We start from the raw sequence: 18359 nt of genomic DNA on the forward strand, positions 1-18359 counted from the left end.
CTACATGTATATACCAATTTACAGATACTATAGCTGCCCTTTGGGTGGGACCTTTCCTTCATGAATTTGGTTGCAGCAGCACAGAATTTAGCTACTTTTGTCAGCATATCTGAATTTTGGTTTAGCCCAGTATATCTGCCAAGGCATCGCCCTGTTAGCAAAAGAAGTGTGTAATGTTCCTCTGATCATCCAGGAAATGCCCTTATGTAAGGGTTAACAAGGACTTCTCGAATGCCAGAATAAAAAGCATGATGAAGTAACAATTATATATATATATATATATATTTACCAGAACTGGCCACTAGAATAAGACAGAGACCATGCAACGTGTAGTGTTCCATCCTTCCACATTTTATAGCATCCACAGGTCTTGCAACTTATCTCCTGCAGATACCGTGGTTCTACTTTATTTTTAAATTTCTGACTGTTTCTAAATCAAAAGCCATATTATATGTTAAGAAAAAGAAAAAAAGAAACATGTTGGGTGCAGATGTTAAGCAAATGTATAAAAATATACTTCAACTCATTACTCTTAATTGTGAACATTTTTAAAACATAGGTGTAAGAAGGCTGTAGAAAATATGAAAAAAAAATTAAATTGCAAGCATGATAGAGCTGTTAATGAGTAGAGATGGGCACGAAGTGCTGGTTCAGTAGTTCATGCTGGTTTGTTTTTCAAGTGAACAAGTGTTTGGTGCTTTCCAGCTCCACTCCCTCCTGTGGGCGCTCACTCAGAGGCAGCACCCAGAGGAGGCAGAACAGGGAAGCTAGGGGTGCTGCCTTTGAGTGGGCACCTGCCAGAGGAGGCAGGGTTGGGAAGTGCCAAACATCTGGCCGAAAAATGAACCAGCACGAACTACTGAACCGGTGGTTTGTGCCCATCTCTATTACCGAGCATGATGGTATTGTCTAAATGCAATTGTTAGTTCCAGATAGAGTAGACCAGCAATGGCAAAACGATGGCATGTGTGTTGCAGCAAGCATGCAGAACCCTCTCTGTGGGCACGTGAGCCATAAGTCTCTGGATCGTCACCCACCGCAGCCAAACCTGAGAAGGTGGCTGCAGCCGCAGTGCTAGTGCCCCCACAGGCGGTGGGCCAGGATCCGGAGCAGCTGGCACCGGCAGGCCAGCTGAGCTATAGGCAGCGGCGGGGGGTTGGGCACGAATCTAGAATGGGGTCTGGAGGCACCTCCGTGCCCGGGATTCTCCCTTACGCTGCCGCTTTCGCCGCCACCAATTCCGCCACCCACTAGTCCGCGTAAACACCTCCCCCCCCCTAGTTTGGGCACTCGGGTTTAAAAGGGTTTGCCATCACAGGAGTAGACCAACTGAATCAGTGCTGTTTGCATGAATGTTGACTTGCCTGTACCTCATTGGTTGAATGTGTCAGCTGTAATGAGAGCTCACTGGTTTAGGGCAAAAATCTCCCAGCAAATAGCATCATGTATCTGATGATCATTTTAACTCTGATTTCCTGCATCCAAGCAACGTTGTGCAACTACAGCCTCATTACCAGCCTCCTGTTTTCCCACCCAGTGGCTCTATCATGAGTAGTGTTCTTGGGTGTGTAGTATAGCTGGATTGCCACAGCATCAAGGAGGTGGAAAGAGAGTCTTTGCTGCTCCTTTGAACAACAACAACAACAAAATTTGAAAATAACCAGACGGTTGTTCAGTCCAGAATGCTACAACATCTATAAGGCAGCTTTGTTGAGTCTAGAAACATGAAATAAAATCTGTTCAAGCTAGTTCTTTTTATTGCCTCTCCTTTTCTCTTAAGCTCCTGCAATTAGTACTTGTGAAGTGATTGATTCACATGATTAAATCAATGGCCATGCTGGCTACATTTTTAAAAATAAAAATCTCTGCCAGCTTTTAAGAAATAAGAAGTGGAGACTTAGGAGAAGAAACGTTATCGATCTCTTTTTGTTTGTTATACGTCGTCCCATTTCATTTTGAAATGGTAATATAGCATATGTACTGTGGTGTCCAACTTTGCTGCGTCTCTTGATGTTGTGACTTCACTGTGCATGAGCACCGTTTCCTATGCTTTTGAAGAGGAAAAAGGCAGGTTTTGAATGACTATGCTAATTTGAAAACAGAAATGACTCTCATTGTGAATGCTGCAGTTGCTAAGGATAAATGATGTTTGTTGAAGACCCAATTTTGTGTAGTACAGTAGATGGGACTCAGGAGACCTGGGTTCAAATCTCCACTTGGCCATGGAAACTCACTGGCAGGGAAAGGAAATGAAACTGGTAAAACCCCTCATTAAGATATATCATGTACTGTACCTTGAAAGCCCTATTAGGATTGCTGTAAGTCAGTTCTGATGTAACAGCACGTAACACAATTATTTTTGTTTATAATTACGTGTCTTCTTTGACAGGCTGCAGCTGTTGCGCTTTCTGCCCTTATCCATGCTTTGGATGAGTTAGATATGGTAGCCATTGTGCGCTATGTCTATGATAAAAGATCTCTGCCACAGGTTGGAGCAGCCTTCCCAGTAATTAAGGATGAATATGAGGTAATATTTTCTATGATGACTGAGCTTATTAATGCCTATGTAGTTCTCTCTTTCTGTACATCTTCACTTATTTCATTCTCTGAGTGTAAATGAAAACTTCCAAAATTTCTTTCTCTGAGAGGCAAAATTATCATAGTTTGTATGTATTTTTTATATTTCAGGGCTTTTTTAAAGAAGATTGCACACAGGCTGTTTTGTTATTCAAAAATAGTTTTTGAGGGAAAACTTAGATTTTGTACACTTACACTTGAGAAATCCTAGTGGAAGGCTTGTTAATTGCCAGCTCAAAGCAACAAACTTTAATACTGTTTGCTTCCCACATGTGTAACAAAGTTACAGAATATCAGCCTTTATGTACCACTTGTTTTTTTTTTTTTGTAGAAAAAAATAGCCATTCATCCTCAGAAACCCAAATTGTACACAGAGTCTGCAAATGGCAATATCAGTTCTGCAGCATGTTTTTGGTATCTTCTTGTGGGAAACAATGTGCATATGTGTTGCTCTGCTTAAGCAGAGACTCATGTGGAAGTGGAGCAAAGTTCCCTCTAAGCTGCACAGCCATGATGTGTTCCTTCTTCTCTGTTCACCCACACTTTGTGTTTCCAGCCCCATCGGTTCTGGTCATAGTGGAACCCCGCACGGGGGTGGGGGTGGGGAGAGCAGAACTGCACACGAAATGGGCAGAGCCCCACTGAGCAGGACTGAAAATTAGGGGGGATGTTGGACTGGACATAAGCTTTCATTTTTATTTTATTTTTAATTTTTGTGTGCCTATGCATCCCATAGAAAGGGAAATCACTTAAGATGAGCTGGAGGACGCTTGTGAATAAGAGAAAGTATCAGTACTGTATGTGAAAGTGAAGAGCAGCTGATTGCTGATGGCCACCATTTGCAAGAAAACTGTGGAGGGACTCTTAAGAAGCAAATTCACACACTGAGTGAACAACTATTAAATATCCAGAAACTTTAAAAAAAATTGCACATGTTAAAGACAGAGAGGCAAATTTATTTTGATTAGGTTAGGAGGTATCACTAAAGTATTAATGAATTTCTATGGTGTTTGATGAAACACAAATAGAATCTATAATAGATTTATCTATTATCAAATAGATTTATCTCATAGTCTTGAAAGATTGATACTATTTGCTGATAATGCTGATAGATGCCGCTGTGTTGATACTTTTGTTTGGGAATGCAAATATGCATTTTTACACTGGCTACAGTGCAAAACAACAGTTAAAAACCATGAGTGAGACAATGGTTAAAATCTGTCTGTGGTCAACTTGGTCTTGTAGGAATGTGAGCAAGATAAGTATAATACTTAGAAATGGGGGCTGTCTCCCATTGCCACTCCTAAGGATGTTTCTGGTTTCCACAAAGTATCTCCACTCAGGCCTATATCGAAGGCCTTTTGGCCAAACTCGGAGGAAAGGGAGACAGAGCTGGTAAAAGTCACCCTTAGCTATTTTCTCCGCTTCTACACTCTCTGGCATTGAGGCGTTCATTCCTTGGCAATAGAGGGAATGAAGAAAAGATCTTGAGGGACAAGAAAATATGACCTCCTCCCTTGCCTATTGGCTTCAGGCAGTGACACTGCTCTGGGTTCCTTCCTAGGTGGGCAGCACAGGTAGCTTTACATAAGTAGGTCTCTCTGCCTGGTAAGAGTACAAGAGTCTCATTTGCTCGCTCTTTTTTTGGCTTAGTGATTTAATGCAGATTGTGTTTCCTTCGCCATGATGTAATTTCTTCTCCTTGTTCCCTTGAAGAGGGACGGGGCCCCTGCTGCAGGATCTTATCAGCCCCCCAGAGATTCAGGCCTAAAGCAGAGCCCCCTGGGGCCAATTGGCACATAATACAGAGAGATCACATACTTTAATCTGCAGAGAGAGGAAAAGGCAAGCCACTCTCCTCAGGAATGTAGCGTCCATCCATATATATTATTCCTGTGCTGAATATTTCTTTTCAGTCTTGGGTATAGGTATACAAGGGTGCCTCGCAAGATGAGCGCTCTGTTTTATGATGAAATCGCATAACGATGAAGTTTTGCCACCACAAAAGTGATCGCAAAATGATGTTTCCTATGGGGGAATTTTGCTTTGCGATGATCGGTTCCCTGCTTTGGGAACCAATTCTCGCAAAACAATGATTTTCTTACAGCTGATTGGCGATTTCAAAATGGCCACCGAGTAAAAAAACATGGCCGCCTGCTGTTTTCTGGGACAGATTCCTCGCTGCACGGGCAGCAAAAATGGCCGTGCTATGGAGAATCTTCGCTGGACGGTGATGCAAATAAAATACCGCAATGTTGGGACCTCCTATACTAGTTCATGAATAAGTCAGTGTGATCCTACAGTAAAAACCCTCATCTGGAAGTGTCCGTTTGGAAGGTTTGTTCTTTTTCTATTTAATTAAGTTTTCATGACATTTCTCTCCCCCAACCCAATTTGTTTGATTTTAGTGTTTGGCGTATGTACAGATGCCTTATATGGAAGATCTGAGACAATATGTGTTTTCCTCCTTGAAAAATAATAAAAAGTATACAGCAACAGGTAAGCATCCACTTTGACTATACTCTTAACAGAGGTATTTTGTGTATTTCTACACAAAGTCCCACTGAATTGAGGGCTGCTTAGTCCCAGCTCAGGTAAGTTGTACAGGATTGCAATTTAAATATTCTTTGTGATGTTCTATATTTCAGAAATGATTGCTTGTAAAATGATGGTTTCTACATCCATATATTACTTTTTTAATAACAGTGTCCTTTGTAAGGTTTCCCATGGAAAGAAATCTGTCTTCCAGCTTTAAATCTGGTTGAAAACACATGGCATGAACTTTAAGGTGAACCAGGGTAGTTCATTGTTTTCCAGCTACTATAGTGTTAGCACATAACTGCAATTAAATTGAGAGTGGGAGAGGGCAGAGTGAGAGGGGGGAACATGTGCTTTGATGGTCTGCTTTTGATCCCTTCTGAGTGGTTGGGGGTGCATTCTTGGTATTTCTGTTGGGACTGGGTGCCTCAGGTTTTTGTGTCGTGGGACAGAGTCTGTTGATCAAGAGTGATGAACTGTTGGGCTTCTAGATATCACTGACCTATAACTTCCCTTTGGCTTCATTCATCAAGGCAAGTGGCAGAGGATTGTGGGAGTTATACAGCATCCTAACTCTGCTCTAGATACTCTCTATGACTCTCTTGTTTTTTCCCCCCATTTTGAATATGAATAAATCAGTGTTTCCCAGCTGGGTGCCATTCACGTGGAATGAGTGTATGCTACCATTCATATTCTCTGGCTAGCATAGCTAAGGGTGATGGGAGTTGCAGGTGAAGACATTGGGATGATGTCAGGCTGGGCAAGGCAGACAGCTGTTAGAACCAATGGGAACTTCCTTCATGCCATTTTAAGATAGGTTTAGATTTGTGTATGGGTTTTTTTTTCCTACACTGTCAGCCTTGTGCATCAAGGAATCTAGTTTTCATTCTCTTTGGGAGCTGAATCTTCTCTTCCTCCTGACCTTGGTCTGTAACATCATTTGTTGGAACCCATTAAAATTTTTGCGCAAGACTTCATAGTTGTGCCTACACTTGGAGTAACAGGGATGCCATCTTCGGTTATGTCTTGAAAATGAATGCAAGGTAGTGGTTGTTTTTGTTTGTTTGTTTTTTAAACACCCTGAAAAGCAACACTGTTTGCTTTAAAGATATATTGTACATGTATCCATTTTTTCTGTAACTTCATATATCACCCTTTAACCGGAAGGGCTGGAAGACTAGGTAACAGATCAGTTAAAACAATAGCAACCCAATATTGTCTCTGCCCAGAGACTTGCCCTCTAAAAAGACACAACACCAAGTGGAATGGTGATGGGGAAGGAAAAGGAAGACTAAGAAAACCCAAGCAATGTGTGTATCGAGCGTATTGAGGTCGCTCAGTGGAACAGTTGGATGATAGCTGAGAAGAGACAGAGCCCAATGCAGTTAACTATAAAGTAGACTTGCTGAAAATCCCTGAAATAAAAAAATGATTAGTAACATATTTGTGAATAAAAGCTGCCATGATGCAGAGGAGGTGGGTAGAAAGCAGGCAGTTGTCCTTAACAGCTGAATCCTGATCATTTTGAGAAGTAAACCAGGGTCAGGCTGCTAGAGATCCTGAACATTCAAAGCATCACCTGATTGCACTTTTTTTTTAAACAAGCAAACACAACTTAGTTTCCATTATTGGGCTGATTTCATGGCAATACAGCTGGCGAAATTGCAATATTTCTTCAGCCATATTGCTTCCTCAGAATGTTATCCAGCAGAGCTGTTTTGGGTGGTCCAGGATCTTCTTCATCTGGGAAATCTGGTGGAGGTCCCAGACTGCTCATCAGCTCACTGTGATGAGTTTGCCATTCATTTTCAGAGGAAAATTGCTCAGATTCGCAGTGGGCAGGACTTCACGGTTACTGCAGAATCAGAGGATGTGTCCAGTGTGCCGTGCTTAGGTCAAGTATTAATGGATGAGTTTCAATTGTTAAGACCTGAGGATGTGGACAGGGTGCTTGGATCTGTCCGTTCTACCACCACGCCGCCTGACCCTTGCCCACCTTGGCTAATTGGAAGATCTGCCAGGGGGGTTCGCACCTGGGTCCAGGAGGCCATGAACACCTCTTTGAGAGAGGGAGTGGTCCCTACCACCTTGAAAGAGGTGATAATTTGGCAACTCCTAAAAAAAACCTAACCTGGATCCAAGGCTGGTGGTTAACTACCGACCAGTGGCAAACTTCCCTTATTTGGGCAAAGTGTTGTAGCAGGTTGTGGCCGGGCAACTCCAGGCACTGCTGGATGAAACAGATTTTCTGGATCCATTTCAATCGGGTTTCAGGCTGGATTTTGGTATGGAGACTGCCTTGGTCGCCCTGTACGATAACCTTTGCCGGGAGAGAGACAGGGGGAGTGTGACCCTGTTGATACTCCTGGACCTCTCAGAGGCTTTCGACACCATCGACCATGGTCCTTCTGGATAGGCTGGCTGGGTTGGGAATTGGGGGCACCATTTTATGGAGGTTTTCCTCCTTCTTAGCTGACCGTGTCCAGAGGGTGGTGCTGGGGGATAGTTGCTCTGTCCCATGGCGTTTATGTCATGGGGTTCCTCAGGGCTCGATACTGTCCCCCATGCTGTTTAACACCTACATGGAACCTCTGGGAGAGGTCATCAGGAGGTTTGGGCTGAGGAGTCAGCAACATGCTGATGACACTCAGCTCTACCTCTTGTTTTCCACCAATCCAGGTGAGGTGGTTTCTGTACTGAACTCTTGTCTGGACCTGATAATGGACTGGATGAAGTTTAAGAAATTGAAACTCAATCCAGACAAGATGGAAGTGCTGTTAATGGGTGCTTCGTTGGACAGGCTGGAGGGCCATTTCTCTGCCCTGAATGGGGTTACACTCTCCCTAAGGAACAGGGTCTGCAGCCTGGGGGTGCTCCTTGACCCCAGGTGTAGGAAGCCTGCAAGAAGAATGGCACGTCACAGGTAAATGGGGGAAGATTTGCCATGAGCATCTAGCATTTTCCCCTAATGTCCCTTTGCTCAGTGTGTGTTATTCCAGAACTTTCCTCTGCAGAGTCTGGTGCTGCCAACTATTCTTAGAAAAAAAATATCAGATTCATAAGATCATAGGATGACCTTGTAGAGAACAGTTGTACTATTCCTATTATCAGAGGGGTATATGGTCTTACCATTATAAAGGGTGGTATGCATATTCTGCCTTGAAAATGAATGGAAGAAAATGAAAGCTGTCACATTTAAAGTCATAGTTCAGGTAGAGAGCAAAACTGCTTCCAGCTTTGATGGCAAAGTAAACAGTGCATGATGTAATGGAGGGGAAGCCCCTACCTTTACTGTATTTCTTGCAGGTGCTTTACATTTCCCCCTCAGCACTGAATTGTCAGTCAATTTTATGAGGGAGAAAACAGACACAGTTCTTCCTTGTGATATGCATTATTCTGGGACTCTGAAGATAGCAGCAGTGTCAGGTTAGCTCAGCTAATATTTTAAACACATATGCACCTCAAAGTCCTACAAAACTTCATAGACCTGCCGAAGGGAGGGGGAATAAGAAGCCTGTGTTCGTCACAACTGGCATTTATCCCAATTAAGGGCTAATTTCATAATTAAACCAACCACAGACAATCATATCAAAAATCATTTATCAAACTATAAATTGTTTTGGTGTTTCAATAATTCCAGGCAACATCAGCTTTTCTTTTTCTCTAGGTTTTGTATATCTACATTGCTTCTTTGTTCCATATGCACAAAATACTTCAGAGTTGTTGCAACATCCAAACATCTTACAGCTATGAAGAAAACTGTAGGCACAAATGCTTAAAAATACTTCCTTGCAACTTGCAAAAAGTTACAGGTGTGATTTCCATCCAAGCAGTTTAAAAATCATGAGAAGTTGCAGATATCCAAATACAAAGCTTAAGTTGTAGACAATATAAAAAACATCCAAAATTTTAAAAGCTTGATAGCCTAAAAAAGGGATATTAAAACAAGAGACAGAGAATGCATCCTTTAACCTCCCAGAGTAGTCATGTTCTAGATGGGTGGTATATTAATCTAATAAAATAAAATAAAATAAATAATAAAAGCATTATAACTTTCAGTAATCTTTAGCCTTTACTTAAAAAGCATAGAAAAATGTCAAAGTTTGAAAAAAATAAATATATATTGATATTATCATATATTATAGTAATAATTCTCTTAACCTTGAAGCATATTATTAGCTTCATACAGAAAAAAATACATTTTCTAAATTTTTCACCCAGTTATACCACTTAAAATCCATGTTGATTGTTCTTTGATGTCTGGTGCCCAAAGTGCTTTGGAATTGTGATGATGTATTGGAATGCCCTGTTCGCCTGTGTCCTATCTCCACATATTTATAACTGTTTCCAATTGTTTTTCTTTTCCTTCTGACTATAAACAATTTCTTTCTGCTCACCCGGGTTTTACAATAATGGGAAACTACCAGATGTTCTGACATAATAGAAAATCCCATAGCCTTAACATCTACTCACATTCCTGGGCTAGGAATAAAAATTTTGGCACACATCTATCTTTCGACTGTTCTTACTACCTTATGAGTTTTCTGCTTGAATTACTTGCACTGGGTGGAAGTTCTTGCCTCCTCCCTAAGGAGAAATTTGATATAGTACCTTTCTCTTGTGACTCTTTATCTGATATGTCTTTGCCTGTTTTTGCTGACCCAGAGGATCAGTTACTTGCAGTTGATTCTTTGATTGATTCTATGAGCTTGGTTTATGAAGATGAGACTGAAGGGACAATCAAGGATGTATTTAAAACCAGCAAATTCCCAAATCCTCAGTTCCAAAGATTGTACCAGGTAAGAGGAGGAACTTTTCACCATCACTTTAAAACATACCTTATTTTCTTCTGTATCTCACTAGATCCAGCAAAAGGAAACTTTTTGGCAGAAATGTAATGGCCCAGATACTGTTGGCTAACTATGCCAGTATAGCACAGATGTTGTAATTTTGGGAGGATAATTGCCTTATTAAGAAATCACTGCAGTCTTGTGACTATCAGCATGCAACTGATAGTGTAGTATTTCCACAGACCTCTGCCCTGCAACTGGCTCACAGCGGAATAACCTGTGCATGGCCCCTCATTTATTTAAATTGATTTGACAGGAAGATGTGTGGGCAAAAAAAACTTGGGACGTGGTGGCACTGTGGGCTAAACCGCAGAAGCCTCTGTGCTACAAGGTCAGAAGACCAGCAGTCATAAGATTGAATCCACACGATGGAGTGAGCTCCTGTCGCTTTGTCCCAGCTCCTGCCAACCTTGCAGTTTGAAAGCATGTAAAACTGTGAGTAAATAAATAGGTACCACCATGGCGGGAAGGTAACAGCGTTCCATGTCTAGTCACGCTGGCCACGTGATCACGGAAACTGTCTATGGACAAACGCTGGCTCTACGGCTTGGAGACGGGGATGAGCACCGTGCCCTAGAGTCGGACACGACTGGACTAAATGTCAAGGGGAACCTTTACCTTGTGTGGGCAGAATAAAATAATTTAGTATTTCAGTACTGAGAGTTTTGAACTACATCCTAGAAATTGGAGTAGAGAAGATGGATGTCTTTGCAGGCAAACCCAAGTTTGACTTAAGGAGTTTTGTTATCCAGGCATTTTATAGCCCAGCTTAGAATTATATTTAAAAAGTGACATTAAAGTTTAAATTGATCACTGTGATGTTTTGAATGTTAATCAACATAGTTGGTTAAAATAGTGATCTCTGTGTACTTTTGACAAATCTGTGAATTGCAGCAGAGGCAAGGAATTTATTGTCATTATGTTTATTGGTTGTAGTAGGTCTGGCCGTGTTCTTGAGGTTGTGTTTTTCAGTGCTGGGTAGGGTTAGGGTTAGCCTGCAAAAGGTCAACAAACTCTACTCAGCCAGAAGGACCAGTGATCACTGCCCAAAAAAAGATCAGCTAATGACACCCATCAATCACAGTGACAGATCATCTCTCCCCCTTATCACAGCAATACACCCATAACAAAAAAAAACATGCTGATCACCATAATCATCCAATCTCCTGAAAAGGGCAAAAAGCTGATCCCACAGCTATAAATACTCAACTATCCCACAAACTGAACCAGAGCACAGACAGAGTTCTGACGCCTGTCCTCTGAAGATGCCAGCCACAGAGACAGGCGAAATGTTAGGAAGAAAAACCTCTAGAACACAGCCAGACAGCCCGAAAAAACCTACAGCAACCATCAGATCCTGGCCGTGAAAGCTTTCAAGAATACATTATATTTATTGTCATTAATCTTAAATCACTGAACACTTTTCATGAGATATCTGAGCCATTTTACCTTAAAACAGTGGTTCTTAACGTGGGCGATAATGCCCCCCAGGGGGCGATTTCATTTTTCAGGGGGGCGGTAGAACGAAAAGGGGTGGTGTGGGGGCGAAAGAACAGAAGGGGGGCAATAGGGGGGCACTGGAGCAAGCTAAACTTGTGAAGATGGCTGCAGCCTTTTTACAGTGTGCATGAATATATATTTTCCTCCAATCTTAATTTAGTTTCAGAGTTTTTGTCTTGAAATTTTTAGTTCCCGCATTGCGGTTTGTTTTTATGCCCTTTTTATATTTCTTTTTGCATCTTAAAATTCGCTTACAACTAAATCATTAAATGTTACTTTTTGGGAGCATTTCATTTTCTTGGAATTGAATTTTGTTTTCAGTGGTCATTGGATTTAAGTGTCTTAAATAAATAAACAATCAAACAAACAAACAAATAAATAAATAAATAAATAAATAAATAAATAAGATATCATCACCGTGGGGAGGGGGGCGATCATAACTTCTTCAATGGCTCAAGGGGGCGTTTCTTTCAAAAAGGTTAAGAACCACTGCCTTAAAACATCCCTTATAATCTCTGTTACCTCATCTATTCATAGAGAATCATCTTGCATGTTGAGAAATATTTGAACTTATACTTTGAGATAAATACCATCCACTCTATATATTATCAGAGATTGGGAAAGTTACGTTTTTGGAAAACCAGTGTGGACAGTATATAAATAAGTGGCTTGAAATACTTGTTTCTTTGCATTTTCTCACCAGTGCTTACAGCATAAGGCTTTCCATCCTGATTCACCTCTACCTGCTGTTGAGAAACACATCTTAGACATGTTGGTGACACCTCTGGAAGTGGCAGAGAAATGCCGTGCTCCCCTTGAAAAAGTAAAATCCCTTTTTGCCTTGAAGGAAGCAGGCAAAATGAAAGAGCAGAAGACAGCTCAACATATCTTCAAAGACAAGTAAGTTAACCCTCTGACGTGTGTCAGAGATTCTTTAAAGAGGCACATGTTAGAACTCCCAGACAGGCAACGAGTTCAAGCTTGAGGCATTATATAGGGCTGCCTTTAAAAATTGCTGCTAATTTCTGAGAGTAGTAGCGTTAAAGTGACCTATAATGTTTTTTCTCTTTTTTGTGGGGTGGTGGTGGCATGATTTAAGGTGACAGTGTTCACCTTTAAAGCAGTAATGATTTGCCCATATATCTCTAATAAACTGACTCCTTCTGATGGGTCTTTAGGATCAAAGCAGAGGGAACTGATATATCCATTGGTGGCAAAAGTACAAATGGGAGACTGAGTCTCCAGATGTATAAAAATGGTAGGAATGCAAATTTTATCCTTATCTAAAAAGGTCAAGCTCAACACATTTCGGCAATGGCCTTCTTCAGGAGAAAGCTTTTTGAATTTTTGCTTCTCGTTTAGTATGTAGCAACTCCAACATTAATCCAAAGTGCAACGTTAATCCGAAAGGGCTTTAGGATACCTGAAGTAGATCCATGCTCTTAAGTGTATCATCCTTGCTTCTAATTTTAGGAAGCCAAGGGCACATAAGGAAGTTATGGGTCTACTTTAAAGCAATTCAGTCAAGAGAGGCCTTGCATGTTTAATTGGGGATTCAGTGACTGCTGGGAGCTGCAGGTTGAAGTTTATCAGGCTCACATGTCCGTTGACCAAGGAGATGCATTAGGACAGTGGTCCTCAACCTTGGGCCTCCAGATGTTCTTGGACTACAACTCCTAGAAGCCTTCACCACCGTCTATTCTGGCTAGGAATTCTGGGAGTTGAAGTCCAAGAACATCTGGAGGCCCAAGGTTGGGGACCACTGCATTAGGAGACATATAATATGTCTCTGTTCCCAGATACTTAATAACTATCACTTCCAAGACAGGAGCCAGCAAATTATATTGGAAGGGTAAATAGATTTCTTTCTTTAACATAAAATTTCCATTATCTCTCATGCCAGTTTAATCATTGGAAGGAAACTGATATGAATGCATAATGGTATGATACGTGTGTATGTCTCTCTTGTGTTTCTGTGTAGAATAATCTACAGCTAATATTGTAGTTCTGGTAGACATGCCATCACTGTGGCATCAAGATTTTACCTAGGTATACCCTTCCCGCACCAGTCCCACTGTCTGAGACAGTTTCAATTTGTCAGGGGCTTAAGAAACAACTCCATGACTGAACTGCAGTCTTCTTCAAAGCACATGAGCTGTCTCATATAAATTGCCTAGTTCATTATATTTGAAGATTTTTTCCCCCTCAAACTGATACTTTGGTCTTGTCTGCTTGTAGTAATGAAGATGGGCCCAGTGCTAAAAAGGCAAAAATGGAAAGCAGTGAAGGTGGCTTCAGGATTGCAAATCTGGCTGAAGGCAATGTCACCACAGTAGGTACTTTTTGTAAAGGAATCTATCACAGACTAGGTGAGATCGGCTGTATTGAAAGGGCTGTCACTCCCTGATGGCATAAGACAACATCAGGAATTGAGAGCCTTGTCATTTTTAGGGCAAATGCCAGTGGTTTCATGAGCCCCCTTTCCCTACATGATTATTTTGTAACAAATTTACCCTCATTTGGGTAAAGTGCAGCAATGTAACTTGTGGACTAAGAACTTCCAAGTTTCAGCAGCAGGGTTGGTGACCACCAAAACTCCAGAATTGAACCAGTTTGAATTGTAGAAGCTGCATTTATTAAAAACGGTGACTATAAACTGGCAGTCACATATATCTTGATCATTTGTTTGGCAGAAAATAAGACTGTTTCTTTGAGTCATTTTTGTTTTGAATGCCTACACTAGCTATTCTCCATTTACATTCTTTAAGTCTCACTCCTTCTGGCAAATGACTATCCTAATAGTGCTCTCTTGTCCTCACTCTGCATCTTTCTACACTTAGTAGAAAGTGTTTCCCTTTAAATATTTGAATAATTGAACAGTTCATAAAGATTACACAAATGCTTAGAAGCTGAGACAGTGGCTAGTGAGGGAAAACTGTAATATATTGACACCTATGTTATGATGACCAGTAGCTATGAAATTACAAAGCCTACAGAATCTGAGTTTTCTGCTTTATTTTGATGGCACCGTATTTTTCTGTGTATAAAATGACACTTTTCCCTTAAATAATTAGACAAAAAATTTGAGGGTCGTTTTATACACAGAAGGCAGCCGCTTTTCCCTGCCTTTTGCGAAGCCATGGAGCTTAGCAAAAAGGAAGGGAAGGCTCCCTTCAGGTAAAGCTGGGGCTTTGTCGTCGTTTAGTCGTGTCCAACTCCTCGTGACCCCATGGACCAGAGCACGCCAGGCCCTTCTATCTTCCACTGCCTCCCGGAGTTGTGTCAAATTCATGTTGGTTGCTTCGAAGACACTGTCCAACCATCTCATCCTCTGTCGTCCTCTTGCCGTCACACTTTCCTAACATCAAGGTCTTTTCCAAGGAGTCTTCTCATGAGATGGCCAAAGTACTGGAGCCTCAGCTTCAGGATCTGTCCTTCAAGTGAGCATTCAGGGTTGATTTCCTTTAGAATTGATAGGTTTGGTCTCCTTGCAGTCCAGGGGACTCTCAAGAGCCTCCTCCAGCACCACAGTTCAAAGGCATCAGTTCTTCGGCGGTCTACTTTCTTTATGGTCCAGCTCTCACTTCCATACATCACGACAGGAAAAACCATAGCTTTGACTATTCGGACTTTTGTTGGCAATGTGATGTCTCTGCTTTTTAAGATGCTGTCAAGGTTTTTCATTGCTTTCCTCCCAAGAAGCAGGCGTCTTTTAATTTTGTGGCTGCTGTCTCCATCTGCAGTGATCATGGAGCCCAAGAAAGTAAAATCTGTCACTGCCTCCATATCTTCCCCTTCTATTTCCCAGGAGGTGATGGGACCAGTGGCCATAATCTTAGTTTTTTTGATGTTGAGCTTCAGACCGTTTTTTGCACTCTCCTCTTTCACTCTCATTACAAGGTTCTTTAATTCCTCCTCACTTTCTGCCATCAGAGTGGTATCATCTGCATATCGGAGGTTATTGATATTTCTTCCGGCAATCTTAATTCCGGCTTGGGATTCCTCCAGTCCAGCCTTCCGCATGATGTATTCTGCATATAAGTTAAATAGGCTGGGGGACAATATACAGCCTTGTCGTACTCCTTTCCCAATTTCGAACCAATCGTTCCATATCCAGTTCTAATTCTTGCTTCCTGTCCCACGTATAGATTTCGCAGGAGATAGATAAGGTGGTCAGGCACTCCAGCGCATGTTAGCAATTTGTTCTCTGGTTCCTCTGCCCCTTTGAAATCCAGCTTCTGGGAGTTCTCGGTCCACATACTGCTGAAGCCTACCTTGGAGGATTTCCTCACTTAAAAATGCTTGAGGAACTTCCACTAGAATTTAGCTGCTAGAATTCAAGCAGGTTTATCTAGTGGTTCTTAACTTTAGGTCCCCAGACATTCTTGGACTCAAACTCCCAGAAGCCTCCACCACTAGGTGTGCTGGCCAGGATTTCTGAGAGTTCTAATCCAAGAACATCTGGGAACTCAAGGTTGGGAAGCACTGATCTAAATGGATCCATTAAGAATCTACATTCCTGAGCCCAATGTAATGTACAGTACCTTTAAAACCCTAAATGACTTGGGATCAAATATCTGAAGAATGAAGATGCAATTTGTAAATGATTAAATAAATAAACAATGAAAACATTAGCTGAATGACATATAGGAAGCCTCACATTCCTCATCTATGCTCTGAAACATAGTTTTGAAAACAGGATATGGTCTGCCTTCCATGTTTTATCTCACTCTTGTCTTTTATACTGATCCCTCCTGCATTTCTTGTGCTCTCTTGCCATTTATCTGAATATAAATTCTGGTTTGCAAAATTGGTCCAGACCATGACCTCAAATAATGACTGAGAGGTTAATGTTAACCGCTGTTGACCTAGAAGGGGAAATCTACATGCAGAAGGGAAGAGAAAGCATGCAAATAGATAACATGTTCCCATTCTTCCAAATCAAATTTTAATTGAACCAGAAGAATTGAGAAAATGAAAAGTTACCTTCAATTTGAGGAACGGGGGGGGGGGGGAGGGGGGGAAACAAAGCCACCACAGATCATACTACAAGAATACTTTCAAGTATCCCAGAAGACAGATGCACACTATAGCCTATAAGGACTAATGGATTATTCATAGGGTCTGGCTATACAGTAGCTAGAAGCGAGCTAGCATGGCTGCTTTGGAATGGTCGGGCTTGATTAGAATGATCTAATCAAGTCCGACCATTTACACAGAAATGGTTTGAAAATAATTTTTAAAAATCTCTTTATCTTCTCTTAAAGGGCTGGTTGAGAAACTGCCTGCCACTGAATCCATGGGGGTGGCTTTGGCTGCAGTCAGTTTCTCAACCAGCCCTTTAAGAGAAGGCAAAGAAAAGAGTTTTTGTGTTTTTTAATAACTGATGCAGTACATCAGCGATCGTCTCTATACAGTCGGAAGAAAATAATTTCACTTCCCCTGCCTTCTGTTGAGCAAAGGAAGTAATTAATTTGCTAATATCCTGAAATGGCTTGCTTTGGGTCAGTTCCATCTTGGAACCGACCCAAATCAGAGCAATGCTACCCATGCCAGACGAGTGGAAGTGCCTCGGCAGGGGCCTGAAAATTACAGGTAGGAACGCTCCAAAGAGGGCTGGTGCGCTCTAGCAAAGACGTCATTAAGTCACCATCCAAGCAGCAGGCTGAACAGCTCATGTACTCAGCCTCTGATGATCTAGTTCTGGCTTGTTTCAGTAGCAAACAAACCTTTATATATGGAAGTTGCGTCAACACATACTTCTACAAGCTGGATTTGTATTATTTATTTTCAACAATATAGATTGCACAATGAGGAACAAATCTGAGTCTTTCCAAAGCATATCTGATTTCATTCCAGTTTTTCCCCCCCTTCTTCTAGAAAACCTAATGTATACCAGGACTGGCTTTCTCTGGTTATTTCAAATTATAATCAATAATCATCTGCCATCAAGTCACTTATGACCATATGGCAACCCTTTTCAGGGTTTTCCAGGTAGAGAAGACGCAGACGTGGTTTTCCCTTCCCTTCTTCTGGGGGCGTCCTGGAACTGCATAGCTTGCCCACAGGCTGGCTCTTCTCCCAGTGGGAACTGAAACTCCTGAACTTTGGCTCTACAGTCAGATACTTCAACCACTGAGATATCCAGCCAGCTATTTCATATTATAGTTATTGATTACTGTTTCTTCTAGGGGTGCTCTCGTCGTTGTCGTTTAGTCATTTAGTCGTGTCCGACTCTTCGTGACCCCATGGACCAAAGCATGCCAGGCCCTCCTGTCTTCTACTGCCTCCCGGAGTTGTGTCAAATTCATGTTGGTTGCTTCGAAGACACTGTCCAACCATCTCATCCACTGTCGTCCCCTTCTCCTCTTGTCGTCACACTTTCCTAACATCAAGGTCTTTTCCAAGGAGTCTTCTCATGAGATGGCCAAAATACTGGAGCCTCAGCTTCAGGATCTGTCCTTCCAGTGAGCACTCAGGGTTGATTTCCTTCAGAATGGATAGGTTTGTTCTCCTTGCAGTTCAGGGGACTCTCAAGAGCCTCCTCCAGCACCACAATGCAAAAGCATCAATTCTTCGGCGGTCAGCTTTCTTTATGGTCCAGCTCTCACTTCCATACATCACTACAGGAAAAAACATAGCTTTGACTATTAGGACTTTTGTTGGCAAAGTGATGTCTCTGCTTTTTAAGATGCTATCGAAGTTTGTCATCGCTTTACCCACTTCCTAAGATGGGGCTTAGGAAGTGGGTAAAGCAGCGATGAAAGGGTTGCATGATCTCAGCCCTTTGATCCTGAAGCCCTTTCATGGCTGCTTTACCCACTTCCTAAGCCCTGCGGGGCTTTACCCACTTCCTAAGCCTCGTGGGGCTTTAGTGGGTATAGCAGCCATGAA

The 18359-nt window shown here is 41.8% G+C and overlaps 1 protein-coding gene across 2 annotated transcripts in view; it reads left to right on the forward strand.

The window, feature by feature from the left end:
- The window catches only part of XRCC5 (X-ray repair cross complementing 5), a 67002-nt gene that overhangs the window by 24895 nt on the left and 23748 nt on the right, over nt 1–18359 (forward strand). For both annotated transcript variants that reach the window (XM_072985264.2, XM_072985265.2), the window contains exons 11-15: nt 2390–2527; nt 4986–5076; nt 9781–9914; nt 12169–12365; nt 13704–13797. In XM_072985264.2, the coding sequence (XP_072841365.2) occupies nt 2390–2527; nt 4986–5076; nt 9781–9914; nt 12169–12365; nt 13704–13797 (654 nt within the window). The remainder of the gene's footprint in view (nt 1–2389; nt 2528–4985; nt 5077–9780; nt 9915–12168; nt 12366–13703; nt 13798–18359) is intronic.

The sequence above is a fragment of the Pogona vitticeps genome, chromosome 1, assembly GCF_051106095.1.
Source record: "Pogona vitticeps strain Pit_001003342236 chromosome 1, PviZW2.1, whole genome shotgun sequence".
NCBI classification, from domain to species: Eukaryota; Metazoa; Chordata; class Lepidosauria; order Squamata; family Agamidae; genus Pogona; species Pogona vitticeps.